The 26,819-nt window shown below is 40.5% G+C and overlaps 1 protein-coding gene across 1 annotated transcript; it reads right to left on the bottom strand.

The window, feature by feature from the left end:
- Window positions 1-223: 223 nt before the first annotated feature.
- Window positions 224-16,285, bottom strand: LOC146709717 (inter-alpha-trypsin inhibitor heavy chain H3-like). The gene is made up of 20 exons (XM_085456803.1): window positions 16,079-16,285; window positions 15,555-15,715; window positions 15,321-15,425; window positions 13,229-13,391; window positions 13,024-13,134; window positions 11,807-11,935; window positions 11,574-11,690; window positions 11,311-11,479; window positions 11,107-11,217; window positions 10,771-10,952; window positions 10,487-10,666; window positions 10,274-10,395; window positions 9,108-9,352; window positions 8,539-8,595; window positions 8,368-8,409; window positions 7,775-7,885; window positions 7,518-7,695; window positions 838-986; window positions 554-638; window positions 224-462 (listed from the first exon to the last, which is right to left on the bottom strand). Exons 1-20 carry the CDS (start codon window positions 16,148-16,150, stop codon window positions 348-350), a joined length of 2,604 nt encoding a protein of 867 aa, XP_085312929.1. The 5' UTR covers window positions 16,151-16,285; the 3' UTR covers window positions 224-347.
- Between the last annotated feature and the right edge of the window lie 10,534 nt (window positions 16,286-26,819).

Below are 26,819 nucleotides of genomic sequence, written 5' to 3'. Positions count from 1 at the left end.
TCTTAATAGTAATCTCTTAATCTCTAACCTCTTACTCTATCTATTGTCATTTATTAGATTTGGGTCAGATTAGAAACTTCACTGAAGTAACACAGTGGATTTTTTCTGTGTAATCGTTTCATTAGAATTCACATGGTTAGATGTATTATTTTGGCACCACAATCTCCAAATCCTTATTTCTTTATTTTCTTTCTTTCTTTAATAAAATTATGTAGTCATGAGCCATTTTGCAATCTGGGATACTTTATTTGTTCATTTGAACAGGTGGAAGGACATTTTCCACAGTAAGAAAATGTTTTCTCTACTTTTAAACCAAATATTTTCTAGTAATTCAGCATAGTTCACACTTAAAGTTGTGCCACGAAAAAACCTGCCAGTGGCCTCTGCAGGGCAGAATCAGCAGACATAAGCCAGCAGTTCTTTGTGACAGGAGGGTCGACGCTGTAGTCAGTAGCGTTGTCACTACAAAAGCAAAACAAGCTCATGTCTTGGTGGAATCTTAAACAGTTTTATGTTTTGAATGAATAAACTGTAAACATTACAAAAAATTTACCTTGTAACATCTATCTCTTGGTTTTTAATCTTTAGTTTTGTGACAGGAACTTGCTGCACCACCTCATACACTGCTGGCTTTACAGCTGGAAAAAGGGAGTAAAACAATGAAACAAGAACTGACACTGAAAACCAGATACTAAAACAGACACAGCAACAAGGTACTTTTACAGAAACCACTTATGCTCAGTGCAAACTTTGTTAATATTCTTAACATGACACTGACAAATTCATTTATTTCTTAAGCAATGAACAAAGTATGTGCATGCATGTCGTTTCACTCACCTAAAAGTCCTTCGATGTCGTTGGTTGAGGGTTGCTGTCTTAAAACAGGCCAAAGGAGTCTTTGGCCATTTTTCTCATGTTGTGAGATGACCAGGAGAATGTCATCAGATGCAATGTGAATTTCAGTGTCGCGCACAATCACTGTCACACTGGAAAAATATGGACTTTATATGAATATTTTAAAGCTCTTTGAAGATTTTAAAAACCTTCACAGATCATTTCACTAGTCTTGGCTGACTACTGTCCGACTGAGGGCTGTAATAGACATTTCACAATGTCACAACTCCATGTAATCCAACAAACTTGCTTCTACCTGGAAGGTACAACAAGGCAATGATACGGTAATAGAAACTTTTCTAAGCTTGACAAAAGCTAGTGTCATTGAAAATAAGTCAAGTCACTTTTTGTGGTTCACCATGAGTGTGCAGGGCCTTTGATTCAAGCATTGGTTGTAAAAAAAAAATTCATGAAATTAATGAAAACTTTATAAATATTACAATCCCAAAATATCAGCACACACCTTTGGATTTCCTGCTACTCGATCGAAGATTGATAATCGTCACTTATGTATCTTCACTTGGGTGTTTCTGTATAGATCTGCATACATGCATGCATCCCTGACAGTGTTTTGATGATTGTCCTACAGGCCTGTCCTCCAAGCCTCTGGGAAATCTGCATGTGCATGTGCTCTAGTGCAGCTGCCAGGCATCTCGATACCTGGTGGTGTGTCAAGTTGTATCTTCTATGTGTCAGACTGGTATTACAAGCAATCAGTAGCTGTGTCCCAATACAGGGGCTGCATCCTTCGGAGGCCGCATTTGAAGGCCGATTATGTCCCAGCCAGGTGACGAAGGCTGTCCCAATTCGAGGGCTGCTCCAAATGCGGCCCACAAATGTGTCCTCCTATTCCCCCGATTTGAAGGATGGGTCAAGTGGTCAGGCCCAGCATATCCCAGGATTCATAGCACAGCGGTGGATAGTTTTTGTTTGTTTTTTTTTGAAAAAAATGGCCAATGGCTGAAGGGGGGCAGCCGAAGAGTACATATTTAAAATTAAGTATTGAATTTTATATCACTTATTTATGTGGCGATGCAAATGTTTTAATTAGAGATGGCACGATACCACTTTTTTATGTCCGATACCGATATCATAAATTTGGATATCTGCCGATACCAATATGAATCCAATATAGTGTTTTTTAATCAACAAAACTGTTTTTTAAAATATCTTGCTGCATTTTGTATAAGTTCATACTCAAGTTTAAAACAACAACTACACTAAAGCTATTCTGTTATACCTGTATGCAAAAAAAAAAATTTCATAGTTCAGCAATACTGATCAATCTAATAAACTTAAACCTACACCATCCTCCCTATTCTGGCATTTTAAAGAGTACTTAGCGTAAATATTAAGCAACCTAACTAATAGGGTTCCAACTCCCAGCAACAACAAAAATAAATAAATAAAAAATGGGGAACCACCCCTCACGCTCCACCTCATGATGCTTAATCGACGTAATCAACCTTAATTTGATGCAGTGTGAAAAAAAATGCACAGAAATCAATTATTTTTCAAGAAATATTAAATAGATTCAACATCTTTCTTCAACAAAATTGCAGACTGCACAGATGGTACCTTCACAAAGGAAAAAGTACTATAGCTTACTAGGGTATATATATATATATATATATATTAGACTTAATAGTTACTATATACAGTAATGGACTTCTATTCATTTTGCATCAAATTAAAACTTTGGGTGTCAGATAATTATTTATTAAAAGCTAGACATTTTAAATGAGAATAAGAAAGAAAAGTATGTCTTTGTGCCCCCTTTTCCCAGTTAATGCCCTATCGGCCCCCCTGGCTAAACTTTGCTAGATCCGCCCCTGCACAGTTACCAGCCGTCAGCTACGTAGAAAAAGATCCTCGAGTAGAAAGTAATATTAAATAAATTCTAACAACAGCTTATCAAGCTTAAACGTGCTGCTGTTGTTTATCCACTGGTTTCCTCTTTCTGGTGCAAAGTGGGCCAAAAACAAACAAGAGAGACCGACTCGCGACAGAAAAGCCGATCAGTTGATCATTAAGCAGTTTCATGATTGAAGTAGCAGCAAGAAGAGGCAGTCGCTTGTTAAGCTTAACGCAGGAATGCTTTACAAACATTCAGAGATGGACTTACACACTTGCTTTACTTCTCTCGGGGATAACTTTGTCGGAGATGAAATGCCGGGTTGCTAGCGAAGCTCCACATGCTATCCAGACCACCGACAGGTCCCGCATGCCACAGCCGCTCTATCACGTGATGCATACTGCTCCGACGTGCTAACGTTCTGAGGCGAGTTACGGCGTGTTGCAAGTTTTGTGAGGTGCTTTCGTGATATTTAATGGATCGGATTACATTTTTTATTTTTCTCCGATCTCCGATCCAGTAATTTAGGTCAGTATCGGACCGATACCGATACGTAATATCGGATCGGTCCATCTCTAGTTTTAATAACAAAGAACATTAAAACATTAAAACATTACTGTTGGCCACATGGTGGCAACGTCACGTGACATTAGTGATGTTAGTGCCAACGGTTCACTTGTTAAGCTAAAAAAAAGGTGCTTTAATCATAGGAGCCAAACATGTGGCCAATGTACCGACTGGGCCGGCAGCCTTAACATGAAATTTCCCCTTGTGGGACTAATAAAGGTATCTTATCTTATTTAGTACTCCTTATATAACAAACAGAAAATACTCATTCTCTGTTGCTGTTTTTAGTAGTGTTTGCCACCTGAGACTTTCACCTTTCTGTCTGTCCTGCACTTTTCCCTTCTCTCTCTTTTTCTTTCTCTCTGATTGTTAAATAAAAGAATAAGCATAAGTTACAAGTGTGTTTGAATCCTACAGCTTATTGCACATTTGATTTCCATGTTTGAGAACTGCAAGTCGCCAGAGTGAGGACAGACTAAGGAACCCGCTGCTGCAGATCATCTGTGAGGTTTTGCACCCCTGATGACCCACCAGGACAAACTAAGCAGAGTCTGAGGAAGAGGTAAATGGTAAATGGCCTGTATTTGTATAGTTCTTTACTTAGTCAAAGAGGAGGAGGAAGAGCCAGCACCAGCTGAGAGAGAGTGTTCCCTCTTTGTGAAGGACTGCTAGAAATGTTTAAAATAACCAATTGTCTGTCCTAATTATCAGTCTTATTAGGTAATGTTAAAATGAGTTTATCATTCAACTGTTTTTAGAGTCAGAAAAAGTATTCAAGGCCTTCAAGTTAAAAACTATGAAGGCAGTAAAACATGTTTATATTAGGGAATATTTAATATATTAGTCTACATTTTCATTTTTCATTTTATCACAAACAGACAGTTATCCCAGCTCATAGATTTTCTTTTTACCCATATATGTAAGCATTCAGACAAATTTAATAATGCCAACATATTTACAAAACAATATTTATCTCTCTTATATACAATACATCTATATTTACACTATAAAAGATGTACTGTGTTTGAGATGAAGATATAAAGTGATAGGAATAAATAAATGCAACTTGAATCTTTATTAAAGCTCAGTATTTGAAACACAGTTCAAGTTCAGTGCTGTATGTTTTTAATTTAATACAATAAATTTAATATTGACCATATCATATTTACATGACCAAAATGAGATGGCACAAGTCTCATGAACAACATTAGTTGTTATTACTAATTGTTACTAATTGTTATTTATTACCTAATCTTAAAATTATTGTTTGGTATAGAAATGAAGCCCAACAATCATGTTTTTAAAGTCCTGTGGTCTCAGCCTCAGATACTTAACAAATAAAAAAAACCTCATGAAACAAGAAAAAGATGATTTTTTTTGCCTTCATTCTGTCAAACCATCCTCTATAAAACGTTTCTAGCGGCTAGAAGCATGGTTGCTGGGCAACCTGAGCAGTGCGACTAAGGCTAGACAATCCCATTTAACAGCCTCAGACTTCTGGCCTTCTCAGCCTTCGAAGGACCCAGCTTACGTAGACAGCGGAGGCTGAATCCTTCGAAAGATGCGATTCCTGAATTGGGACACAGCTAATACGTGCTTGAGACTGACTGGAACTGAACAGTGGGGACAGGATGGGACAGGTGATGGAAGGATATCATATGTTGTATGGCTAAAGAAGCTTATCCCATTTGTCTCCGCAGGCCATTTTAAGATGATGCTTCGATCAGTGGTTGTTGATCAATGGTCAGGACAATTTGCATATCAATGGCCAAGAAACTGACCTCACAGCCCATTGTTCATTCAGTGCTAGTTTCAGTCATTGTGCAAATGTACTGTTTATAAGGTTTGGGAAACTTGCAGTCAACTGAGACTGGAAAGGTCACTTGGATGAGTGACAAATTTCTGCCACTGAAAACGCTGATGATGAAAAGAATCTATTATTGCTGTATAAATTGAATTGAATTGGATGAACAGAATTAATTTTTTGGCCTTTCTGCAAGGTGTTCCTAGCTTTTCCCATCCAAAACCTTTTTTGTCCTGGTATATTTGCCTTACAATATTCCAATATTGAAGAGTTGCTGTTGCATCCAGAAATTATTTTGTTGGATTCTTTTTCTTTCCTGTTACTAAAGAGTGAGACCTCTCACCACCATGTTCTTGGTTTCTCTGGGTATCTCAGCTTGAGAGCTTGTGTGTTGGATGGTTAAAGCAAATGACATAATTTGAGCCTTTTAAAAAATATAAAGTAAATATTGTGCTACGAAGCTTATACACTGCTACTGATGTGTTTGTAGTTGTGATAGAAATTAACCTTTTATTTTAATTTTATGGCAGACATGTTTAAATTAGTGAGATTTGGCCAAATCTCACAAAATACTCCGTACAAAAAAGTGTAGAATCAAAATAATAAACGGCCCAAACTGCCCTTTTAAGGTTTCATTTCCCAGCAAATGTTTTGTCATATATATAACTGACATCAGAGATGTATATACTGATTGCCTCATGTAAATCCTGGGAAAAGAACTGAATAAGGGCACACATCTGTAAACAATACTGTGAGAACATACGTTTTGACCATTACAGTGGAGCAAAAAAGTATTTAGTCAGCCACTGATTGTGCAAGTTCCCCCACCTAAAATGATGACAGAGGTCAGTAATTTGCACCAGAGGTACACTTCAACTGTGAGAGACAGAATGTGAAAAATAAATCCATGAATCCACATGATAGGATTTGTAAAGAATTTATTCGTAAATCAGGGTGGAAAATAAGTATTTGGTCAATAACAAAAATACAACTCAATACTTTGTAACATAACCTTTGTTGGCAATAACAGAGGTCAAACGTTTACTATAGGTCTTTACCAGGTTTGCACACACAGTAGCTGGTATTTTGGCCCATTCCTCCATGCAGATCTTCTCGAGAGCAGTGATGTTTTGGGGCTGTCGCCGAGCAACACGGACTTTCAACTCCCGCCACAGATTTTCTATGGGGTTGAGGTCTGGAGACTGGCTAGGCCACTCCAGGACTTTCAAATGCTTCTTACGGAGCCACTCCTTTGTTGCACGGGCGGTGTGTTTTGGATCATTGTCATGTTGGAAGACCCAGCCTCGTTTCATCTTCAAAGTTCTCACTGATGGAAGGAGGTTTTGGCTCAAAATCTCACGATACATGGCCCCATTCATTCTGTCCTTAACACGGATCAGTCGTCCTGTCCCCTTGGCAGAAAAACAGCCCCATAGCATGATGTTTCCACCCCCATGCTTCACAGTAGGTATGGTGTTCTTGGGATGCAACTCAGTATTCTTCGTCCTCCAAACACGACGAGTTGAGTTTATACCAAAAAGTTCTACTTTGGTTTCATCTGACCACATGACATTCTCCCAATCCTCTGCTGTATCATCCATGTGCTCTCTGGCAAACTTCAGACGGGCCTGGACATGCACTGGCTTCAGCAGCGGAACACGTCTGGCACTGCGGGATTTGATTCCCTGCCGTTGTAGTGTGTTACTGATGGTGACCTTTGTTACTTTGGTCCCAGCTCTCTGCAGGTCATTCACCAGGTCCCCCCGTGTGGTTCTGGGATCTTTGCTCACCGTTCTCATGATCATTTTGACCCCACGGGATGAGATCTTGCGTGGAGTACCAGATCGAGGGAGATTATCAGTGGTCTTGTATGTCTTCCATTTTCTGATGATTGCTCCCACAGTTGATTTTTTCACACCAAGCTGCTTGCCTATTGTAGATTCACTCTTCCCAGTCTGGTGCGGGTCTACAATACTTTTCCTGGTGTCCTTCGAGAGCTCTTTGGTCTTGGCCATGGCGGAGTTTGGAGTCTGACTGTTTGAGGCTGTGGACAGGTGTCTTTTATACAGATGATGAGTTCAAACAGGTGCCATTCATACAGGTAACGAGTTGGGGACAGAAAAGCTTCTTACAGAAGACGTTACAGGTCTGTGAGAGCCAGAGATTTTCCTTGTTTGAGGTGACCAAATACTTATTTTCCACCCTGATTTACGAATGAATTCTTTACAAATCCTACCATGTGAATTCATGGATTTTTTTTTTCACATTCTGTCTCTCACAGTTGAAGTGTACCTCTGGTGCAAATTACTGACCTCTGTCATCATTTTAAGTGGGGGAACTTGCACAATCGGTGGCTGACTAAATACTTTTTTGCCCCACTGTATATTGCAAAATCACCTGCCAACTGTTGAGGGATCCTGTCCAGCAGCTTGATATGTCACCGTCTGTCCATCTCGTACAGTGACTCTCTGTGATTCAGCATCAACCTCAACATGCTGATGAGTTTTGAGGTGTATAAAAATTTTGCTGAAACCTCCGGTTGCAATTGAATCTAGCTCACCATTAACAGACAGGTCTAGAACAAAAGAGAAATGCTGCTGTTTAACCACTAGGGGAGAAATATGAAAATACTCACGAGAAAGACTACTACTGACCTCTGCTGGGGTGGTGAAATAGTTTAAGGATTATAGCTCCACTGAAGTCAAAGCAAAGTGGAACAGTCTGATTCCCAGTTGAGTTGAGCAAAAACCTGTGGAGAAGAGGAGCTGGAGGTATAGAGACAAAAAGTTAGACTGGAATCTGAAAATAAAGACCTGTGCAATCAACACCTACTCAACTCTTTTAATGCATTGGGCATTTTTGAATTTTTTTTTCAGAGTTTTGGAAAAGTAAACATAAAACACTTCTTTAATTTTACATACTTTGTCTATTTCACAATTCTGAAAATGAATCAATTTTTATATTAAAAAAAAAAAAGTTTCCCATGCAGTCATAGAATGTTAGAAAACTTGCCTTAAGTTAAGAAAGTGTCATGGTGATATAGATTTTTTTAAATTTTCACCTATAAATACAAGTTTTCCAATAAAAGTGTAAGAGACTTTATCATGCATAGCACTAAAGACCATTTTATCCAAAAATTGTTTTTCCCCTTTTCTTTTTTTTTGAGGATTTTTTTTTCCAAAGTCCCCTCTTTAAAGTCTTTGATTTTCTTAGAAAAAAAAAGTATTCCATCTATGCAATACAGTACCGTCAGTTACTTCAATTGGGACATGGGTAGCCTTTAAATAACCTGCAAATAATTTAAACAGCACTAGTTACATAGCAGAAAATTTCAGATCTCTGGTTGACATTGCATGACAATAAAAAATCTTTGACTGTCTTAGAACAAAAAAAGTATTCCATGTATGCAATACAGTACCTGCATCTTCATAGAGCACGTCATCGTAGGAGCTAAACCCATAATGTAAATCAGCAGCTGTAAAAAACATTTACACACATTACATAAAGTTAATATTGCTAGAGGCAATGCAGGGGACATAATAATAAATAAGGATAACTAATTCATTTATAATTGAGTTTAATTAATGCTTTTACTAACATCCATGCCCTGACACTAAAGTTCTTAACTAAATCTTTAAATAGCTCACTCACACACACACACACACACACACACACACACACACACACACACACACACACACACACACACACACACACACACACACACACACACCTTTAGTGGTGTCTCCCATGGGGATTTCTAATCCTATGCGGCAGGTGTTCCTGTACACTAACCTAGCCACTTGTACCACCCAATTTAAGCTGCCTCAGCTTGCATCTTACATCCTGCTTCTGTCTGACTCACATCTATTTGACTCAGTCTATTTCATACTCCCTTTCTTTCATTCACAGAACATCTCTGTACTGTAAGCAATCGTCTCCTCAGCTGAACTGATGAATGTTGTTGTATTGGTTTGATTTGCTCACCAGAATGAACCCGCCCACTAGAACCCCCACTAGCAGGAGTAAAGTGTGCTAAATTGGGTTGACCTCCTGGCGACTGCCATCTCCGTGATGTTTCACCTTCCTTTGGTTTATGAAGCACATCTGTGTTTTCTCCTGGAGGCTTTGTGACCACCATAGATGTGAGAGGGGTCACAAAACTGTACTTCAGTGACAGCTCCATAGCTTCCTTCTTCACTTTCTCTTTCTCAGGTCCAGATAATTGAAGCCTGTGTGACAAAGTGTAAAATGGTTTTGTATGTAACTTCACACATTACAGGTTTTAAGCTGAATCCATGTCCTAAAATATGTATCTAAGAGATTTTCTTCACTGAAAGTCAATTCAGCAAAGTTCATAAAAAAACACACAATCTATTGTTTGTTACAGGCAAAATACAGTCTTGCCAAATCATAGAGATCCATTACCAGACCATAGACAGCTTTGCTGTCTATATTGTCCAAATCCTTAGCTTCTGAGAAACATACTTGTATGATTAAGTGTAAAAACTCTGCCTTTAAAAAGATGTGAAAAATGTTGTTTTTGAAATTTAAGGAGATGAGTGATGATGAACAAACATAATTGTACTAATATAATTTTATGTGGGAGATGTACATGACTATTTAATAGAAAGGTAAGAAATGGAGATGTTGATGTCAAACTATTCAACACTGAAGAGAACACAGTTTATTACTGCAGGCATATTATCTGATGTCCCTTTAACAGACTTCTACTTGGAATTTTGGGACTTAATTTCAACCTGCTGCCCTGATCTAACAAACTTAAAACATATTGTCTTACTGCAGTTCACCTGTCTTTCTGACACCTTGTATATTCAAATTTCATTCTATACATTCAAGTTTCAGTCTGTATGTTTACATTTAATTCTATATATTCAGACATCCATTCAATATATCCAGACTTTTCTTATAATGTATATATAATGTGATCCTAAACAGCATTCAATGATTATATATGCTTAAAATATCAGAAAAATAAACAAAGAAAAGTATAAAATAAATACAGTTTTATATATTTTTTTTATTTTATAGTGTTTTGAAGACACTGATGTAGAGGTAGAAATTTTAAAGACATAACAGCTGATAACACATTTCAGAGTCATACAAGGAAAGATGCTGTAAGTCAAACTCACTCTTTGTCCAGAAGCTGTTTAACTGTGAGGTACGCCCAAACCCTCTGGATACGGTCATCAGACACTGTTTGAGTGGATTCCACGGTTTCATTTGGATTAGAGAATATTATTCTTCTATTACTCTGTAATAATTTAAATGCAATGTAATGTCAGTCAACAGGGAAAACGGTTTAAGAAGAGTACTCCTGATGAGTCCTGTGGATTGATTCTTACCGAAATGGCCACAACTTGAGGGGTGAAGGTTTCAATATTATTATCTGTGATCTGTCCGGTCACCACAATCTCAGAACCATTATAATACTGACTGAAGTTAGTCTGGGTTAGATTGGTCGCACCCACATAGATCATTGTCACATCTGTCAGTAGAGGTGTGGCCACCTCTTCATAGAAACCCTGTTGACATACAGTGTGGAAGTGATACAAATCATGCTTTTTTCTTCTTTCAATTCTCAGGGGTTTCAAATCACATAAAAGAAGAGCATGCATAATTTAAATACCTTCAGCTGTAAATCAGCATCAGAGTCTTCATAAATCCGTCGTGCCACACCGTTATTTTGCAGCGACATTTTCTCAAGGAAATTGAAATTAACATCAAAACCGAAACCGAGACAGTACAGTGGGAATTTGCCTGCAATAGCCTGTCTTACATTTGACTGGATTTTCTCCAGATTTGTCACCCCTGAAAAGAGACGAGACATACCCAGTTCAGCTCAGAAACAATGTAGTCTCATAATTCATAATAAATCAGGACTTTTAACCACAATAAGCTCATAAAGATCTCGGTTTCATGAAATATTTGTGTACATTTGTTTACAGATGTGTTTTATTACAACCTGAGGTTGGGTCTCCATCTGTGAGAAGTATAAGGATAGATGCTGAACCTTCTCTGTTATGTGCATTCAGCATACGTGCTCCTTGCAGCACTGCTTCATTTATGTTTGTGGCTGAAATGCAACAACAACAAATGCATTTTCAGTACTGCTATTCTCCTCCCAACTGTTGATATTCCAAAATGTGTATTTACTGCAACTTCTCACATCCTCTGTCTTGAATATTGCGTGCAAAGTTTTTGGCACTTTCCAGGTTTTTGCTGTTGGCCTGAACGAGTTCTCGCTTCCAGTAAGAAATTCTGTCATCAAAAGTGATCAGACCAAAGTGATCATCTTCTGCCAGATCATTCAGAATGTGGATTAATGCGGTCCTAGTCTGGTTAAGAAAACATAATTCATGGCTACATATTGTTTTTCTTTTCATTAAAAATGTAAAATAATATCAGAAACTGACCCTTCAAATACTTTACCTGCTCAATTTTTCTGCCCCCCATTGAGCCACTTTGATCAATAACAAAGACGACATTTTTTGGTATCCGTGGAAGATCAGATGGTGCAAAATGATGAACAAAGTATCCGTCAGATTTCTAAGGCGGCGTTATGAAAAAAAAACAAAAAACAAAACTTGATTGGTTATAGGATTATTCAAGAAGCTTTTTAGCCCAAGTCATACGGTTTGTGTTGCTAAAAGACCAGGGTTTACCTTGATGTGTCCCAGTCCATTATCCCTGTTAACGTCATAAACAATAACCAAATCTCCATTCATACCCTGATCTCCACAGCTGTCACACATTTTCTGTTGGTCGACTGTTGGATAGAAATACACCCACGCCTGGAAACAGAGTGAATCAGAGTTTAGGAACTTGGTAGAGAGAGATGTCAGTGATTTTATTTTCTGTTTTCCTTTTTGGGCTGATATTTGTATTGTTAAAAATCCTAAATGAAACATTGTCAGAATTACTAATTTGTCTCAAATTAACGCAACATGACTTTACATACAAAGAGTGTTGGAGAAGCCCAACCTTTAGAAGAAAATGGAATGAGAATGTATTCAAGGATCAAAACATTAAACCAGATGTCATTAACAGGTGGACCATGGTCCAGGTTTTGAAAAAGCATTGGATGTGAGTTTAGCCATCCCATTACTACTCAGCCAATCAACTCTGTGGATTCCAGGTGATAAACACTGGTCTCTACAGTGCCAATAGTTGAGATGTAGTAAGTTGAAAGGATAGTATAAGAAGAAAAGATACAACACATGCAGTTTTACCTGCGCTTTAGGCAATTATAAACTGCCTGAAAGAGCAGTTTGTAAGAACTGATCTTTCCACTCTCTGGATTCAAATGGTTCCTGGGACAACTTTTTCAGGTTTAAGGAAAGTAGCCTTATGTATCCTGACAATGTTTGGCTCCACACACAAAAGCAAGGCAGTTTTGTCCAAAGTGAACATAATCAAACTAATCATCAGTGTGCACCTCCACAGGTGTATGAGAATTTTAAGCAATCTTCAGTTCTATGCTGTGTGACCAATAATCATTTTGGAATTATTTTTCAAATTATTTGTCAAAAGGTTTTGCAATTGTACTGATTTCATTTGATTTGACAGTCTAAAATCGCAAACGAAATAATTTCACATTATGATAATCCGGATCTTTGCTTAAAGAAATGTTAGCTGAATACCCCTGCTTTCAACCCAATTCTTCTGTACAATGATGAGAAATGAGCTATAATTTTGGAAGAAATATCATCATTACCGTAATGGTTATTTGTGCATTTTGATCATTTTATAATCATACATTTTACACTCTGAGATTAAGCTGCGTCTTACTGCAAATTAATAATGATCTGTTAGTACCTCACACTGTCTATTAGAAAGCTGATAATTGTTTTACTGTTCTACAACAAAAAGATTTCAGTACCTGTTTATCTGCATGTGTTTTGGTGATGGCATTAGCGAGGGCGTTGGTGCTCAGGCCTCCTTTCACATCGATGAAACTGATGCCGGCTTCTTCATGAATGTACACATCCACCTGGTAATAAATACAATAAAGTAAAATAAAAGATCTCATCATGTGTGCTGTTATCTCAGCATTTTCCACTAATAGATACCAAAAAGACAGTCACCTTGAAGTCTCTGACAGGCTGCATGGGTCGAGCATGAATTTGCAGCTCGTATTTGCCATGTGTGCGTTTCATCAGTTCCTCATATGTGAGTTCAAAAGTGACCTTTTTGTGAGCAGCCACAGTTACAGAGGTCTTAAATTCCTCCAGTGTCCTCCCTACAGAACTAAAGCAGAAACAATAATCATTTTACTAAATTGTAATTATGGCTGTAGTTTGAACTTGAAAAGGGAATAAGATTAACTCAAATTATGTTTTCCTATTCACAATTAACATTATTTTAGAAAAGAAAGAAAGAAGAGAAACCAGAACAGAACAAGCTAATTTTGAATGACAGTTCCTTGATCATTAATATTAAATTGTCATGACCATTGATTAACAACCACTGATCAAAGTCCATGGATCAAAGACCACTGATCAATGGCCATGAGTACCATTCACAGAGAGTTGGGGAATGGCTGCAATTACACCATTGTAAGATGGCAAAAGATGTAACCTTAGCCCCCCAGGGAACTTGATCCTTGGGGTGGACCAATTTTTGGTGCAGCGTGCTTTGGGGTTTAAAAGCCACAAAGATGGGATGTTTAGAAAAAATGTGTTTTAACTATTCTGATACTCCTGACACACACGGGATCACCAACGGTTTTCACTTAGGCAGCAGTTGTCCTTCTCTCCTGGATCAGCTGGAGCTTTCTTTAGGCGCCTTCCCAGCTTTAGCAAATGTCCAGCTGGGATAGCCACATTTACTCAGGGCCTTCTTGATGTGATGCTCTTCTGCTTCCCTGGCTGCTGTATCTGTGGGGATAGTGTTTGCTCTGTGTTGTAGCATCCCGATAACACCCAGTTTGTGCTCCAGTGGATGATGAGAGTCAAACCTAGTGATTATAGTGTACACTGCTAAGTGCCATGAGGATTGCCATGATTTATACATCGGGGAAACTAAACAACTTCTGGCGAAGCGAATGGCACAAAGCAGAAGGTGAGGATGTAAAAATTCTGGACAAGGAGAAAAGCTGGTTTGAGCGAGGAGTCAAGGAGGCCATTCACGTGAAAAGGGAAAGACCATCTCTGAATTGAGGCGAGGGCCTAAGGGTACATCTTTCGCCATCTTACAATGCTGTGATTGCAGCCATTTCCCAACTCTCTGTGAATGGTACTCATGGGCCTTGATCAGTGGTTGTGGATCAATGGTCATGACAATTTGCATATTAATGATCAAGGAACTGACCTCACAGCCCATTGTTCATTCAGTGGGCTAGTTTTATTGTGCAAATGTACTGTTTATAAGATTGCGGATAAGTGACGAAATATTTCTCCCACTGAAAATGCTACGTCCAAATGAACAGAATCAACCTTTTGGGGGTATTTTGTGTCATGGTCCGGGTGTGTGCCACTGTGTCTCCCTCCGAGCCGGCATCTCCACCCCTGGGAGGGGCCTCAGTGTTCTGCTGATTGCTCACACCTGTGGGTAATTTAGCCGGGGACTTCTCAGCTAACCCTACCACACCAAGCTGCCAAACACTAATCTCTGCCGAAGAGCTCCAACCCAGACGCTGGACCACCTGACAGTCCCATGGGCTGTTCACCCGAACCACCTGCCTGCCTCCCTGCCTCTACGCCAGGAATTTCGGACCACACACCCGGACCACTCACCCCTGCACGTCACCACCGACCACCCGCGGCAAGTACGCAGTACGAAGGAAGATTCAGAACAAACAGCTTATCCATATTTCTCCTGAACCATACCTGAACGTCTGTACTCTATTTACAGTGACTCTGACCCTTTCCCTGGACCCAGTGTGACTCTCCCTCCAGCCCAATCCCTGGAACGGCTGTTTCCACTGACCAAGACCAGATTGACCCCTTTGATTCAGTTGTGGCACTTCGCACTTGTTAACCTCACTTTCCAGTTTATGAACACTTACTGAGTAAATAAACGTCGTCTCTAAAACTACTTACGTGCTGTTCGGCGTCCAGCATTTGAGTCCTTTCACTTTTGAGGCGGCCTCGGCCGTGACAATTTTGCTTCTTTTTTATCCAAAAGAGCACTCAGTGTATTTGTACAATATGTATAATTTAATCATTTAGTTAATACCTGACAAGTCCAGCACTTTCACCACGGGACACAGCTTCAGTGTACTGCTGCTGAGCTTGCTCCTTAGCTTTCACAACACCATCATAAACCTGGCCATCAATAAACCTGAAGAGGACCAAGAAAAGATCTTGTGTGAATACACACTACTGAGTATCCTGTACTTTGTTCTTTAGTGTAGAATTCTTTATTTGCAAATGTCTCTGGATGGTTACAGATCCTTTTAACTTCACACACATTCGAAATTTACTGATGAAGGCATTCTTGGGAATCCGAACATGGAATTCAATTTCCTTTGACTCGTTCATACGATTGGCCACACGGCTTGTGATGACAGTGGTGGCATAACGACTGGTCACTGTGGAGTTGAAGTGAAAGCTGTAGATGTCCCAGTCATCCTGAGCAAACACAGGGGGCACATTTCACAGAAAACCTAACTCTCTCCAGGTCTTTCCAATGTCCAAATAACATGACAGTATTACAAGTTATAAAAAAACCCACATATATATGAATAAATCACTTAATCAAATAATCAGAAAGGCCAATTTATCCTTAACCTAGCACTGACCAACACCTTTATTAAATGCCAAGCTCTAAACATTAAAATAAATTAATAGACCACTTTTTACCCTGATCTCAGACAAAGGATAAAGTAAACATGTGCACACAGTCAGTATTTCTTCACTTCAAAGGATATTACATTATCTTCTATTCTGTTCCCTTGAAGTGCTCTTTTGGTCCTTTGGGTCTACTGAACTTACCTTGTTTGGCAGCGTGGAAGCCAAAGCAAAAAGGAGTCCTATGAGTGTGATTTTCACCACAGTTCTCCCCATGATGCCTCTAACCAAAATACCAGCAAAGCAGCTGATACACTCTTTTAACCTTAAACAAGGACACTGTTATTATGCACAAAGTTTTTTTAAAGGGCAAACTCACTCGCTTACACAAACATCCCCTCACACAAACATTCCCCGTAAACAGTAATTTACTGCTTACCCAGCACTTTATTAGACCTTTAATGTTTACATTGAGGGTCAAACCTGTGCACTTGAGCCAAACGAGGCCAAACTTTGATCCCACAGCTGTCTTTTTCATTTGTGATAAGCAATAGCACTCTGACAAATCAAAGTGAAAGATATATAGTAACAATCTAGCTTTTCACTATTGGTGAATTTGAGTAATATTATTGTCTCAGAACAAAAAAAGTTTATTTGCAAGTATGAACAGTTTTTTTGAAACAGTATGAATGTGACAAGGACTGGAGTACGGAGCCACACAAGGGACAGAAAAAAAAATTAAGATGAACTTTTGCGAGTGCTCACAAAACTTCTGCAAGATCTCGCAAATGTTTTGGGCGCATCCTTCAGAGGCCACCGGCTCGTCGACCAGGAGGTCGAGGCACAATGTGCCGGGAGTGCGGTGTTTCCCTCTGGTTGTAATGAGCCTAGCTTTTTTAAAATATGTGATGTCTTGATGAACCGAGCAGATTTTTTTTTTCTTTTGGGGGGGTATATATATATATATATATAAAAAAAAAAACACCCAGCACGCCCCTGCGGGCGGTTTTATCCTTCAAGCTCGGGTCCTCTACCAGAGGCCTGGGAGCTTGAGGGTCCTGCGCAGTATCTTAGCTGTTCCCAGGACTGCGCTCTTCTGGACAGAGATCTCCGATGTTATTCCCGGGATCTGCTGGAGCCACTCGCCTAGCTTGGGAGTCACCGCACCTAGTGCTCCGATTACCACGGGGACCACCGTTACCTTCACCCTCCACATCCTCTCGAGCTCTTCTCTGAGCCCTTGGTATTTCTCCAGCTTCTCGTGTTCCTTCTTCCTGATATTGCTGTCATTCGGAACCGCTACATCGATCACTACGGCCGTCTTCTTCTGTTTGTCTACCACCACTATGTCCGGTTGGTTAGCCACCACCATTTTGTCCGTCTGTATCTGGAAGTCCCACAGGATCTTAGCTCGGTCATTCTCCACCACCCTTGGGGGCATCTCCCATTTTGACCTCGGGACTTCCAGATTATACTCGGCACAGATGTTCCTGTACACTATGCCGGCCACTTGGTTATGGCGTTCCATGTATGCCTTGTGTGGAGCAGGGAAATTATTTTACTGCTATTGTTAAATAATTGTCATCATTACCATTGCATTAATAATATAATCTGGAGTTTATATTGCATTCAGATGTTTAAACAGTGTGTGTCTTTCAGAGAGACTAAGTTGCAGGCTGACAGGAAGTTGCAGGTTTGCAGAGTGTGCCTTTTGCAGAACTGAAACTGAAAGCAGAGTCTAAGTGCAGGTTATTTTGAGGAGCATTTGAGGACGAGACACAGACAGTTAAGAGGTGACACAAAGAGCATGTGAGGTCAACACATACACACACATTAGTTAGATTTATTTAGAGGAGAAAACGGAAAGTACCAAGCCATGAAAATAGAAGATGATTTTCTGGGTGAAAAGTCATGATGATGTTGATCTGATCTATGTATAAAATGTACCGGTGACGCATGAAGGGGCGTCAGTAAACAAACCCTGATGCTATAAAATATCTGTTCATGCTTTGATTAAGTCGAGGACTACTGGCTGTCTGCGTACAGAGTGTCTTCCCACGCGTGTATTCATTAAAATCATTGTTTGACCAAAGACCTTCTGGACCAAGGCTGGTTTGTACTCTCCTTCCTCAATTTTGAACCTTAACATTTGGGGGCTTCGTCCGGTGGTTGAGGAGGGAGGATTGGAGGTGTAGACGGTGATGTATGGTCCGTTGTGGTCAGACAGGCAGGCGTGACCCGGCAACCAAACTGAGGGGACAGGCGCCTTTAAAAAGAGGTAGGCACAGGCCTGTTGATTTTATCCGAAGTGTGCTGAATTGGATGATAAAATTAAATGTCTATTCAGTAAAAGTTGCCGGTAAATGTCTGCTTTGATTTTGATGAGAATCTCATGACAGTACTGAGGATTTAAAAGCAGTTGGACTGCTGGTAATGATTGAATGCGGTTGGACCGCTAAAAGGATTTAATACGGTTAGGACCGTGGTAAGCAGTTGGACTGCTCAAAGATTTTAGTATCTTAGGGAATTTGGTTATTTTTTGGTTATAAGGTTGGACCTGCTTCAGTCTTACACTTTGTTGGGTGTTTTACTGTTGTTCCAAAGTATTATAAATTATTTTAGAACGGAACCGAGGGGGTTCTAGGAAGCGCAGAGCCCGGAGGTTACGCTCCCTCCTTGTCGTGGACGCGCGACATTGACCTGTCGGCGAACAGGGTTAGTTCAGTTTGGCTTAACTGTGGGGTACAGGGCATCCTGGAATTAAGCTAGGAGTTAGAGTCTCCTTACCGTTTGGAACGGTATCTGCGCTTTTTTGGGCAGCAAAGGTTGGACCTTGGGTGTTGGACACTTTTAAATTGAGTTAGGGACTTTAGAGATGAGGCCAGAAACTGTTGGACAGATACTGGTTAATTGATTACAAAAAAGTTGGACTTTTATCGGTTAGACCGTTAACTTAAATTTTTCGAAATTCGGTAGGTGTTAAAAGGCATAAAATCTGTGCAGTTGTAAATATAAGACGTCTTTGTGAATATAAAATAATAGATCTCTGTGTGAAAGGAGTCTGAGGCAATGCTGGAGCTATTTTCAGACGGTGTGTGTGTGACTGAAAATGCAAATGAGTAAGCAGTGAACTGTTTAAACCACGGTTGGTTTTACAAATACTGCTGCAAACATTGCTGAGTGTGTGTTTAAAATGCCATTTATGTTTATTAGAGGACTATAAATAAAGTTTTGAGTTGCCGTAGGGGATGTATAGTAATTGACTGAAGTTGGATGTAGATATATAAATATATTGAGTGCACTGTGTATACTTAAGATTAACATATTACTTGTGTGTGTGAGAGGATTATGAAATCATTGTGTGAATGATGCTACATTTTAGATCAAAAGTTAGTAGAATTACAGAGGGTTTGTAGATTGTAAATACAAAATAAGTTTGATTAGCAGCAGAGCAGCTGCGTGCTGTGTGTGTGTAACAGGAAATGGTGTGGGTGACAGGAAGTTTGCATGCCCATATAAGGTGACGAGTGAGCACCCAGAGAGAGAATCAGATGAGCTAAACTCTAGGCAGATTAAGTATGGAGGTTTTGAAAAAAGAAATGAAAAGGATATTAATTGTATGTTTTAGTGTGTCAACACAGATTACAGATAAATAAAGGTGGACTTCTCTCAACCTGGAATTTTGAGTACGGCGCCAAAACCACTAGAGTAGCATAATTGGGAGAAAACAGGCCAGATTTTGGCTTAAAATTTTACAGCTTGACCTCGCACTTGTCCCCATCCTGAGAAGAAGCTCAAAGGACAGTTTATCTCCTGATGAAGACCGACAGAACATGGTGGACTTGAGAAGAATTAATAGCAGGCAAAAGACAGTGCAACGGAAACCACACTGACGACACCAGCAGCAGCATGAAAGGAACCACGAGGTGGAAACATGTACTGTAAATTACAGGCTGGGCAGTTGAACAGTGGGATAATGAACGGTGGTAAAGCACTGGACATTGATTGTCAGATTTGTCTTGCTTGGAGTAATCTTGAAAGGGACGAGTGAAAGGATCAACAGAAAAGAAGAAACCACGTGATGAAACATGCACGGTGGACAGCAGGCTGGTAAGAACAGTGTGACATGACTGTTTAAAGGCACTGAATGTGGTATTTTGCCAGGCTGGGACTTGATCTAAAAGGAAAATACTGAAGAGAAACAGAGAAGAAACAGACTGTGTTTGCTGGAATTCAAGACAAGAAAAGGACACTGAGAGAAGAGGACAGTGACCAGTGAGAGGCGAAGCCGGACGAGTTCGACTGTGAGAATACAGGGTGTAATTGGATTGAAATGAAAGCCTGAACTCATGATGGTTTAGAGATGTCCACCGTCACAAACAAAGAGGTAAACAAGAATAGAAAACACACATAGACAAAGTGTTACATGTGAAATTATTTCTGGAAAGAATCAGAAGTGAGATAGTTTTGAATTAAGAAATCAGGGAAAAGATGCATGAATTAAACCTGACTATAACATATAGAGGCAATGAAGAAAGCAGCTTACACTTACTGAACATTAACAAAATACATAGGAAAAGCAATGAAGACCTGCTTACACGTATATACATGACATAAGTTGGGATTTCTGACCAGAGGAAGGGAAACGGGTAGTTTAAGTACTTATGATAATAATGAAAATGTCTCAGTTGTGTTTCTATAGGGGCGAAACAGATCTGGATCAATTTTCCACGTGCAGCGGTCGGAAGAAACCTGTAGGTTAACTTGACTGGACATGCCATGGCAAGTTTCTGGTTGAATTGTTTACAGCGCCATGTCTCCATAAACCTGACAAGTGGGCCCTAACTTCTGGCTGAGGAGCAGGAAGGGTGTTAATAAGGTGGGAATTTAGAATTTGGGTTAGCAGATTTGGGAAAGAAACTGACGGCTTAAGTGGAGAATTGTGCAGGAGTCTGACACACTGCAAGAGCAACATAGGCAAATTCACATACACAAACAGAAAATGCATTAACCTTATAAAGACAAGACAAGCTCATGGAGTTTAATGCAGAGATAGAGATTAAACCTGGCTAAGAACACAAACATATGCAATGAAGAACAGCTTGCTATTTTGTATGAATGATACAATGGTGTGAATGTTTAATAAAATACATTTGAGTTTGTAATTGAGGAATAGAAGAAGCCATATGACAAAGGGAGTTATGAAAACAAAAAAGTGATTAAAGTAGTTTTAAAAAGAGTGACTTAGGAGTGCTCTCGTACTGAGTGATCAAAACCAGTGATAACTGTAGAAAGAAATAACATAATTTAATAAGTTGGGAATGTTTAAACATATGTTTCTGTTGTTACAGCTTTTTGAGAGATGACTCAGTATGCACATTAGCTGGAGTGAGTGGTGACGTAGGAGCTTCCTGTATGTGTGTGACTGAGGAAGTGACTTTCAGGAGAGGAAGCATGGCAGACAAGAGAAGTGCAGATTTGGGTAGGAAATTTATAGTTTAGTGATATGTTGTTGTAAGGGGGTTATGTTTTATGCTGAATTGAAGTATGTTACAGAGCATAAGGGGGTGATTTTTGTGTGCAAATTGTGTGGTTTTAATGAGACTTTCGGTGTATTGAGGAGGTGAAATTATGTGGTGGCAAGACTTGTGTGTTTAAGGTTGTTGAGGTTGTTGTGGTGATGGGTTGATTCTGTCAGTTAGGTTGTTGTTGTTATTTTTGTTTTTAATAGAGGGAGTTTTAGGAAACATGGACATGTCTAAAAATTGGGCCCATTATTTTGTAACAGTGCACTTAAAGAAAACCTGTCAGGTGATTTTGTTTTGTTTTTATGAGCTAACAATCAGCTCTATTTTTTCCATCTCTGTTTTAAGCAGGCCTGCAACAGTGAATAACGGCGCTGAAAATTCTCGGGGAGAGCAAATATAAGGCGGCTTTCCAGATTACAATTGGCTGAGGAGAAAGCTACCTGGGGACTATTCAGGTCGTAAGTCCCTGTAAAAAGGATTTTATGCGAGTCAATCCACTCCAAAAGCATGAAGAAATATTTTCCTATGGAAAATATAAAATGACTGAGCTCATTTTGCTGAGGGTGGAGAATCTGACGCGAGAAGCTCCACTATCAGCAAAGATATGGAGTAAATGTGTGAGTGAATGTGAGGATGAATAAATGTGGACAAACAATTTGCTTTTACCAGAGAAAATTTCTGTTTGGTTTTGTTGACTGGGGTTAGATTATGGGATTATAGTATATTGTTGGGAGAATGCCAAATGTTAAAGGGGAAATATTTTTTGATGTAACTCAGTTACCATTAATTGTAGAAACACATGACTGATAACTGTTCTGTTTTAAGTTTATTTTTATGATATAGATTGGAACATGAGTGGGGAAAACTGAGCATTTTTAAGTTTTGTATAGTATCTTGACACATAAAATGTATCAAGATAAAGGGGGGTTTAGGGTTTAATAATTTAATTGTTTAATAATTTAGGATCATTTCAGGACCTTTTGGGTTTTTGATCATTTGGATATGGTAAAACTGAAACTGTTATTTTTAAGTTAAGGTTAAAGGATTAAAGTGAACTTGTCACGGTTTGCGGGGCAAGCCGTGTGGAGTTGTAGAAAAGGACCCAAAAGGCGGCAGCTCTGGTGCAGGTGAATATTTATTTACAACGGTGGGCACAAAACAGCACTGGTGGAAAAACAAGAAACCGGAAACCTAAACTGGGTAAGCTAATAACACAAACCAGAAACGAGGATGCAGGGAGGTCCGGGGAAATAGACAAGAGACGCAGGGAGACCGAGGGGAAACGACACAGACAAACCAGCAACTACCATAACAGAAGACACAACTTAAATACACCCAGAGAACACAGGGAGATTACACACAGGTGGGGAACACAGGTGACACCGATAAACATAACGAGACAGGGCAGGAGGGAACACAACATTACGCATACTGACGAGGGACTGTCAAAGTAAAACAGGAAGTACACAGAGGTTCAGACAGGAGGAGAGAAAGCACGGGGAGAACACAGACATAACAGGCTGGGGGAAACATGGAATAAACACAAAGAGAGACGAGAGCTCATAAATAGACAGAGGGGCACAAGGGGGTAAGAGTCACAAAGGGAAAAAACACTTAGGGAACACCACAACAGGACACCTCAGAAAACCTGGCCTAAATAAGGAGCGAAAATACAAGGAACCAAGAATACTGGGCCAACATGGCCCAGGACCATGACAGAACTGAATCCTGTTTAGAAGATACAATGCCGGTTTTTCAAAGCTGTGAATAAATCTTAGAGGGAAAATTAGTGAGGGTTGAAGGAGTAGAACAGGTTTGATTTTTTTGATCTTTAGAAGAAGTGGTTATAATGTAGGCGTACACATACAGATATTACATAGGTTTATCTTTAGGATAAAGGGGAGAGCTTGTAAATAGAAATGATTTTTATACATATTGCATTTTGTGCTTTTAAAGGAGTTGTGGCTCAAATTTGTCTCTGGAGGGTCACGAGCCTTTGGCTAGCGCTATGATTAGCCAATCTACTGTGAGGATAATATGAGTTCATGAAGGATTGCACACGCTTACAGACACAGAGTTAAGAAACACACATGACAGTATTGATTCCAGGCAAAAGGCCTCTAATTCATTTAGCTTTTAACTGAACTTAAAGAAGGACCAAAGAGGAAGGAAAGCATATATTTTGGTTAAGTCTGATAAACTAGAATTAGAAGGTATGGTTACATTAAAAGGAGCAAAATGAAATAAAAAGGCTATACCAAAAACAGGTGATAACATAGGAAATGTGAGGTTAAAATGAAGTTAACACATAGGAATTGTTTTAAGGCAGCATTTAGCTATGATGAAATGTATACAGGAGTAATTGCTTATATGCTTAAACTTAATTGATTAAAGTGGTTGTTTTCTTTTGGAGTAGAGGAACTTGCAGCAGCGACAATTTGTGCACAGGATGTTGATGATCAGATAAGGGAAAATAGAGCGAGCAACCGGACGTGAAAGCAGGGCTTAAAGGGTTTTAAGGTGATGAGTAACGTTGAAGAATATATATACATATAAGTCAATAAGTTAAGAAGATAATTAGGATCAGGCTTTTGATTAAAGAGTCCCAGATAGGATAGGTTAGGGAGGTGCAGGAAAAGGTGTTTTGTTTCCTTTGCAGAAGATCTCGGCGACCACAGGAGGGACGAGGATCCTGGAGATCTCGAGGTCCGAGACCACCAGAGAGGGTCTGAGCGAGGACACAATGTATTGCGACCTCTGGTGTTCCAGAGGTCGAGAGAGGGAGTGTGGAGCAGGGAAATTATTTTACTGCTATTGTTAAATAATTGTCATCATTACCATTGCATTAATAATATAATCTGGAGTTTATATTGCATTCAGATGTTTAAACAGTGTGTGTCTTTCAGAGAGACTAAGTTGCAGGCTGACAGGAAGTTGCAGGTTTGCAGAGTGTGCCTTTTGCAGAACTGAAACCGAAAGCAGAGTCTAAGTGCAGGTTATTTTGAGGAGCATTTGAGGACGAGACACAGACAGTTAAGAGGTGACACAAAGAGCATGTGAGGTCAACACATACACACACATTAGTTAGATTTATTTAGAGGAGAAAACGGAAAGTACCAAGCCATGAAAATAGAAGATGATTTTCTGGGTGAAAAGTCATGATGATGTTGATCTGATCTATGTATAAAATGTACCGGTGACGCATGAAGGGGCGTCAGTAAACAAACCCTGATGCTATAAAATATCTGTTCATGCTTTGATTAAGTCGAGGACTACTGGCTGTCTGCGTACAGAGTGTCTTCCCACGCGTGTATTCATTAAAATCATTGTTTGACCAAAGACCTTCTGGACCAAGGCTGGTTTGTACTCTCCTTCCTCAATTTTGAACCTTAACACTTGCCTGCTAGCATCTTGCACCCTGCTGTTATGTGCTGGATTGTCTCTGGAGCATCTTTACACAGCCTGCACCTGGGGTCTTGCCTGGTGTGATAGACCCCAGCCTCTATGGATCTTGTGCTCAGAGCTTGTTCTTGTGCTGCCATGATTAGTGCCTCTGTGCTGTCTTTCAGTCCAGCTTTGTCCAGCCACTGGTAGGATTTCTGGATATCAGCCACCTCCTCTATCTGCCGGTGATACATACCGTGCAGGGGCTTGTCCTTCCATGATGGTTCCTCATCTCCTCATCTCCTCATCTCCTCTTTCTTGGGTTTCTGCTGCCTGAGGTATTCACTGAGCACTCGGTCAGTTGGGGCCATCTTCCCAATGTATTCTTGGATGTTCGTTGTCTCATCCTGGACTGTGGTGCTGACACTCACCAGTCCCCGGCCCCCTTCCTTCCGCTTAGCGTACAGCCTCAGGGTGCTGGACTTTGGGTGAAACCCTCCATGCATGGTAAGGAGCTTTCTTGTCTTTATGTCAGTGGCTTCTATCTCCTCCTTTGGCCAGCCTATTACCCCAGCAGGGTACCTGATCACGGGCAGGGCGTAGGTGTTGATGGCCCGGATCTTGTTCTTACCATTCAGCTGACTCCTCAGGACTTGCCTGACCCTCTGCAGGTACTTGGTGGTTGCAGCTTTTCTAGCGGCCTCTTCATGGTTCCCATTCGCCTGCGGGATCCCCAGGTACTTGTAACTGTCCTCTATGTCTGCAATGTTGCCTTCTGGTAGTTCAATCCCCTCAGTTCTGACTACCTTCCCTCTCTTTGTTACCATCCGACTACACTTCTCCAGTCCGAACGACATTCCAATGTCATTGCTGTATAGCCTGGTAGTGTGGATCAGTGAATCGATGTCTCGTTCACTCTTGGCATACAGCTTGATGTCATCCATGTACAGGAGGTGGCTGACAACTGCTCCGTTCCGTAGTCGGTATCCGTAGCCAGTCTTGTTAATGATCTCACTGAGGGGGTTCAGGCCTATGCAGAACAGCAGTGGGGACAGAGCATCTCCTTGGTAGATCCCGCACTTGATGGTGACTTGTGCTATGGGCTTGGAGTTGGCCTCTAGTGTTGTACGCCACATCCCCATTGAGTTCCTGATGAAGGCTCTTAGGGTCCCATTGATCTTGTACAATTCTAAGCATTCCAGTATCCAGCTGTGGGGCATTGAGTCATAGGCCTTCTTGTAATCAATCCAGGCAGTGCACAGGTTGGTCAGTCTGGTCTTGCAGTCTCGGCTGATTGTTCTGTCTACCAGTAGCTGGTGTTTTGCGCCTCTGGTATTCTTGCCAATCCCTTTCTGTGTCCCGCTCATGTATTGATCCATGTGCCTGTTCATCTTAGCCGATATGATGCCTGACAGGAGCTTCCATGTAGTACTGAGGCAGGTTATTGGTCGGTAGTTGGAGGGGACCGGTCCCTTCTTGGGGTCCTTGGGGATCAGGACCGTCCGACCTTCAGTTAGCCATTCCGGGTGTCTCTCGTTAACTAGCAGCTGGTTCATTTGTGCTGCCAGACGCTCGTGGAGTGCAGTCAGCTTCTTCAGCCAGTAGGCGTGAACCATGTCGGGCCCTGGTGCTGTCCAACTCTTCATACTGGAGACCCTTTCTTGGATATCTGCCACTGTGATGGTTACTGGACCCTGTTCAGGGAGGTCGCTGTGGTCTGCCCTCAGATCCTCTAGCCACTGAGCATTGCCGTTATGGGTTGCGTCCTTCTCCCATATGCCCTTCCAGTATTGCTCCGTCTCCAGCCTTGGTGGTGCTGTTCTCTTATTGTTCCCTTGCCACTGAGAGTACACCTTTGCTGGTTCTGTGGAGAACAGCTGGTTTATTCTCCTGCCTTCTATCTCTCTGGTGTACCTCCTCAAGCGGCTGGCCAAGGCTGTGAGTCTTTGCTTGGCAGTTTCCAAGGCCTCAGGTATGGACAGCTTGCTGTATTTCTTATGCACCTTCTTTGTCGCACCTTTCTGCAACTCCGT

Source organism: Copadichromis virginalis, linkage group LG5 (genome assembly GCF_057382275.1).
Source record: "Copadichromis virginalis isolate Kocher_CV1m ecotype Utaka linkage group LG5, C_Virginalis_male_GT1.1, whole genome shotgun sequence".
NCBI classification, from domain to species: Eukaryota; Metazoa; Chordata; class Actinopteri; order Cichliformes; family Cichlidae; genus Copadichromis; species Copadichromis virginalis.
This window is presented reverse-complemented; position numbering and strand designations above follow the sequence as displayed.

Coding starts and splice junctions, on each gene's coding strand:
- LOC146709717 (XM_085456803.1), bottom strand. CDS start 16,150: ATGGGGAGAACTGTGGTGAAAATCACACTCATAGGACTCCTTTTTGCT. Junction 11,691..11,806: donor ATGGACTGGGACACATCAAG/GTAAACCCTGGT, acceptor ACGCCGCCTTAG/AAATCTGACGGATACTTTGT. Junction 9,353..10,273: donor AAACAGCTTCTGGACAAAGA/GTGAGTTTGACT, acceptor TTTGTCACACAG/GCTTCAATTATCTGGACCTG.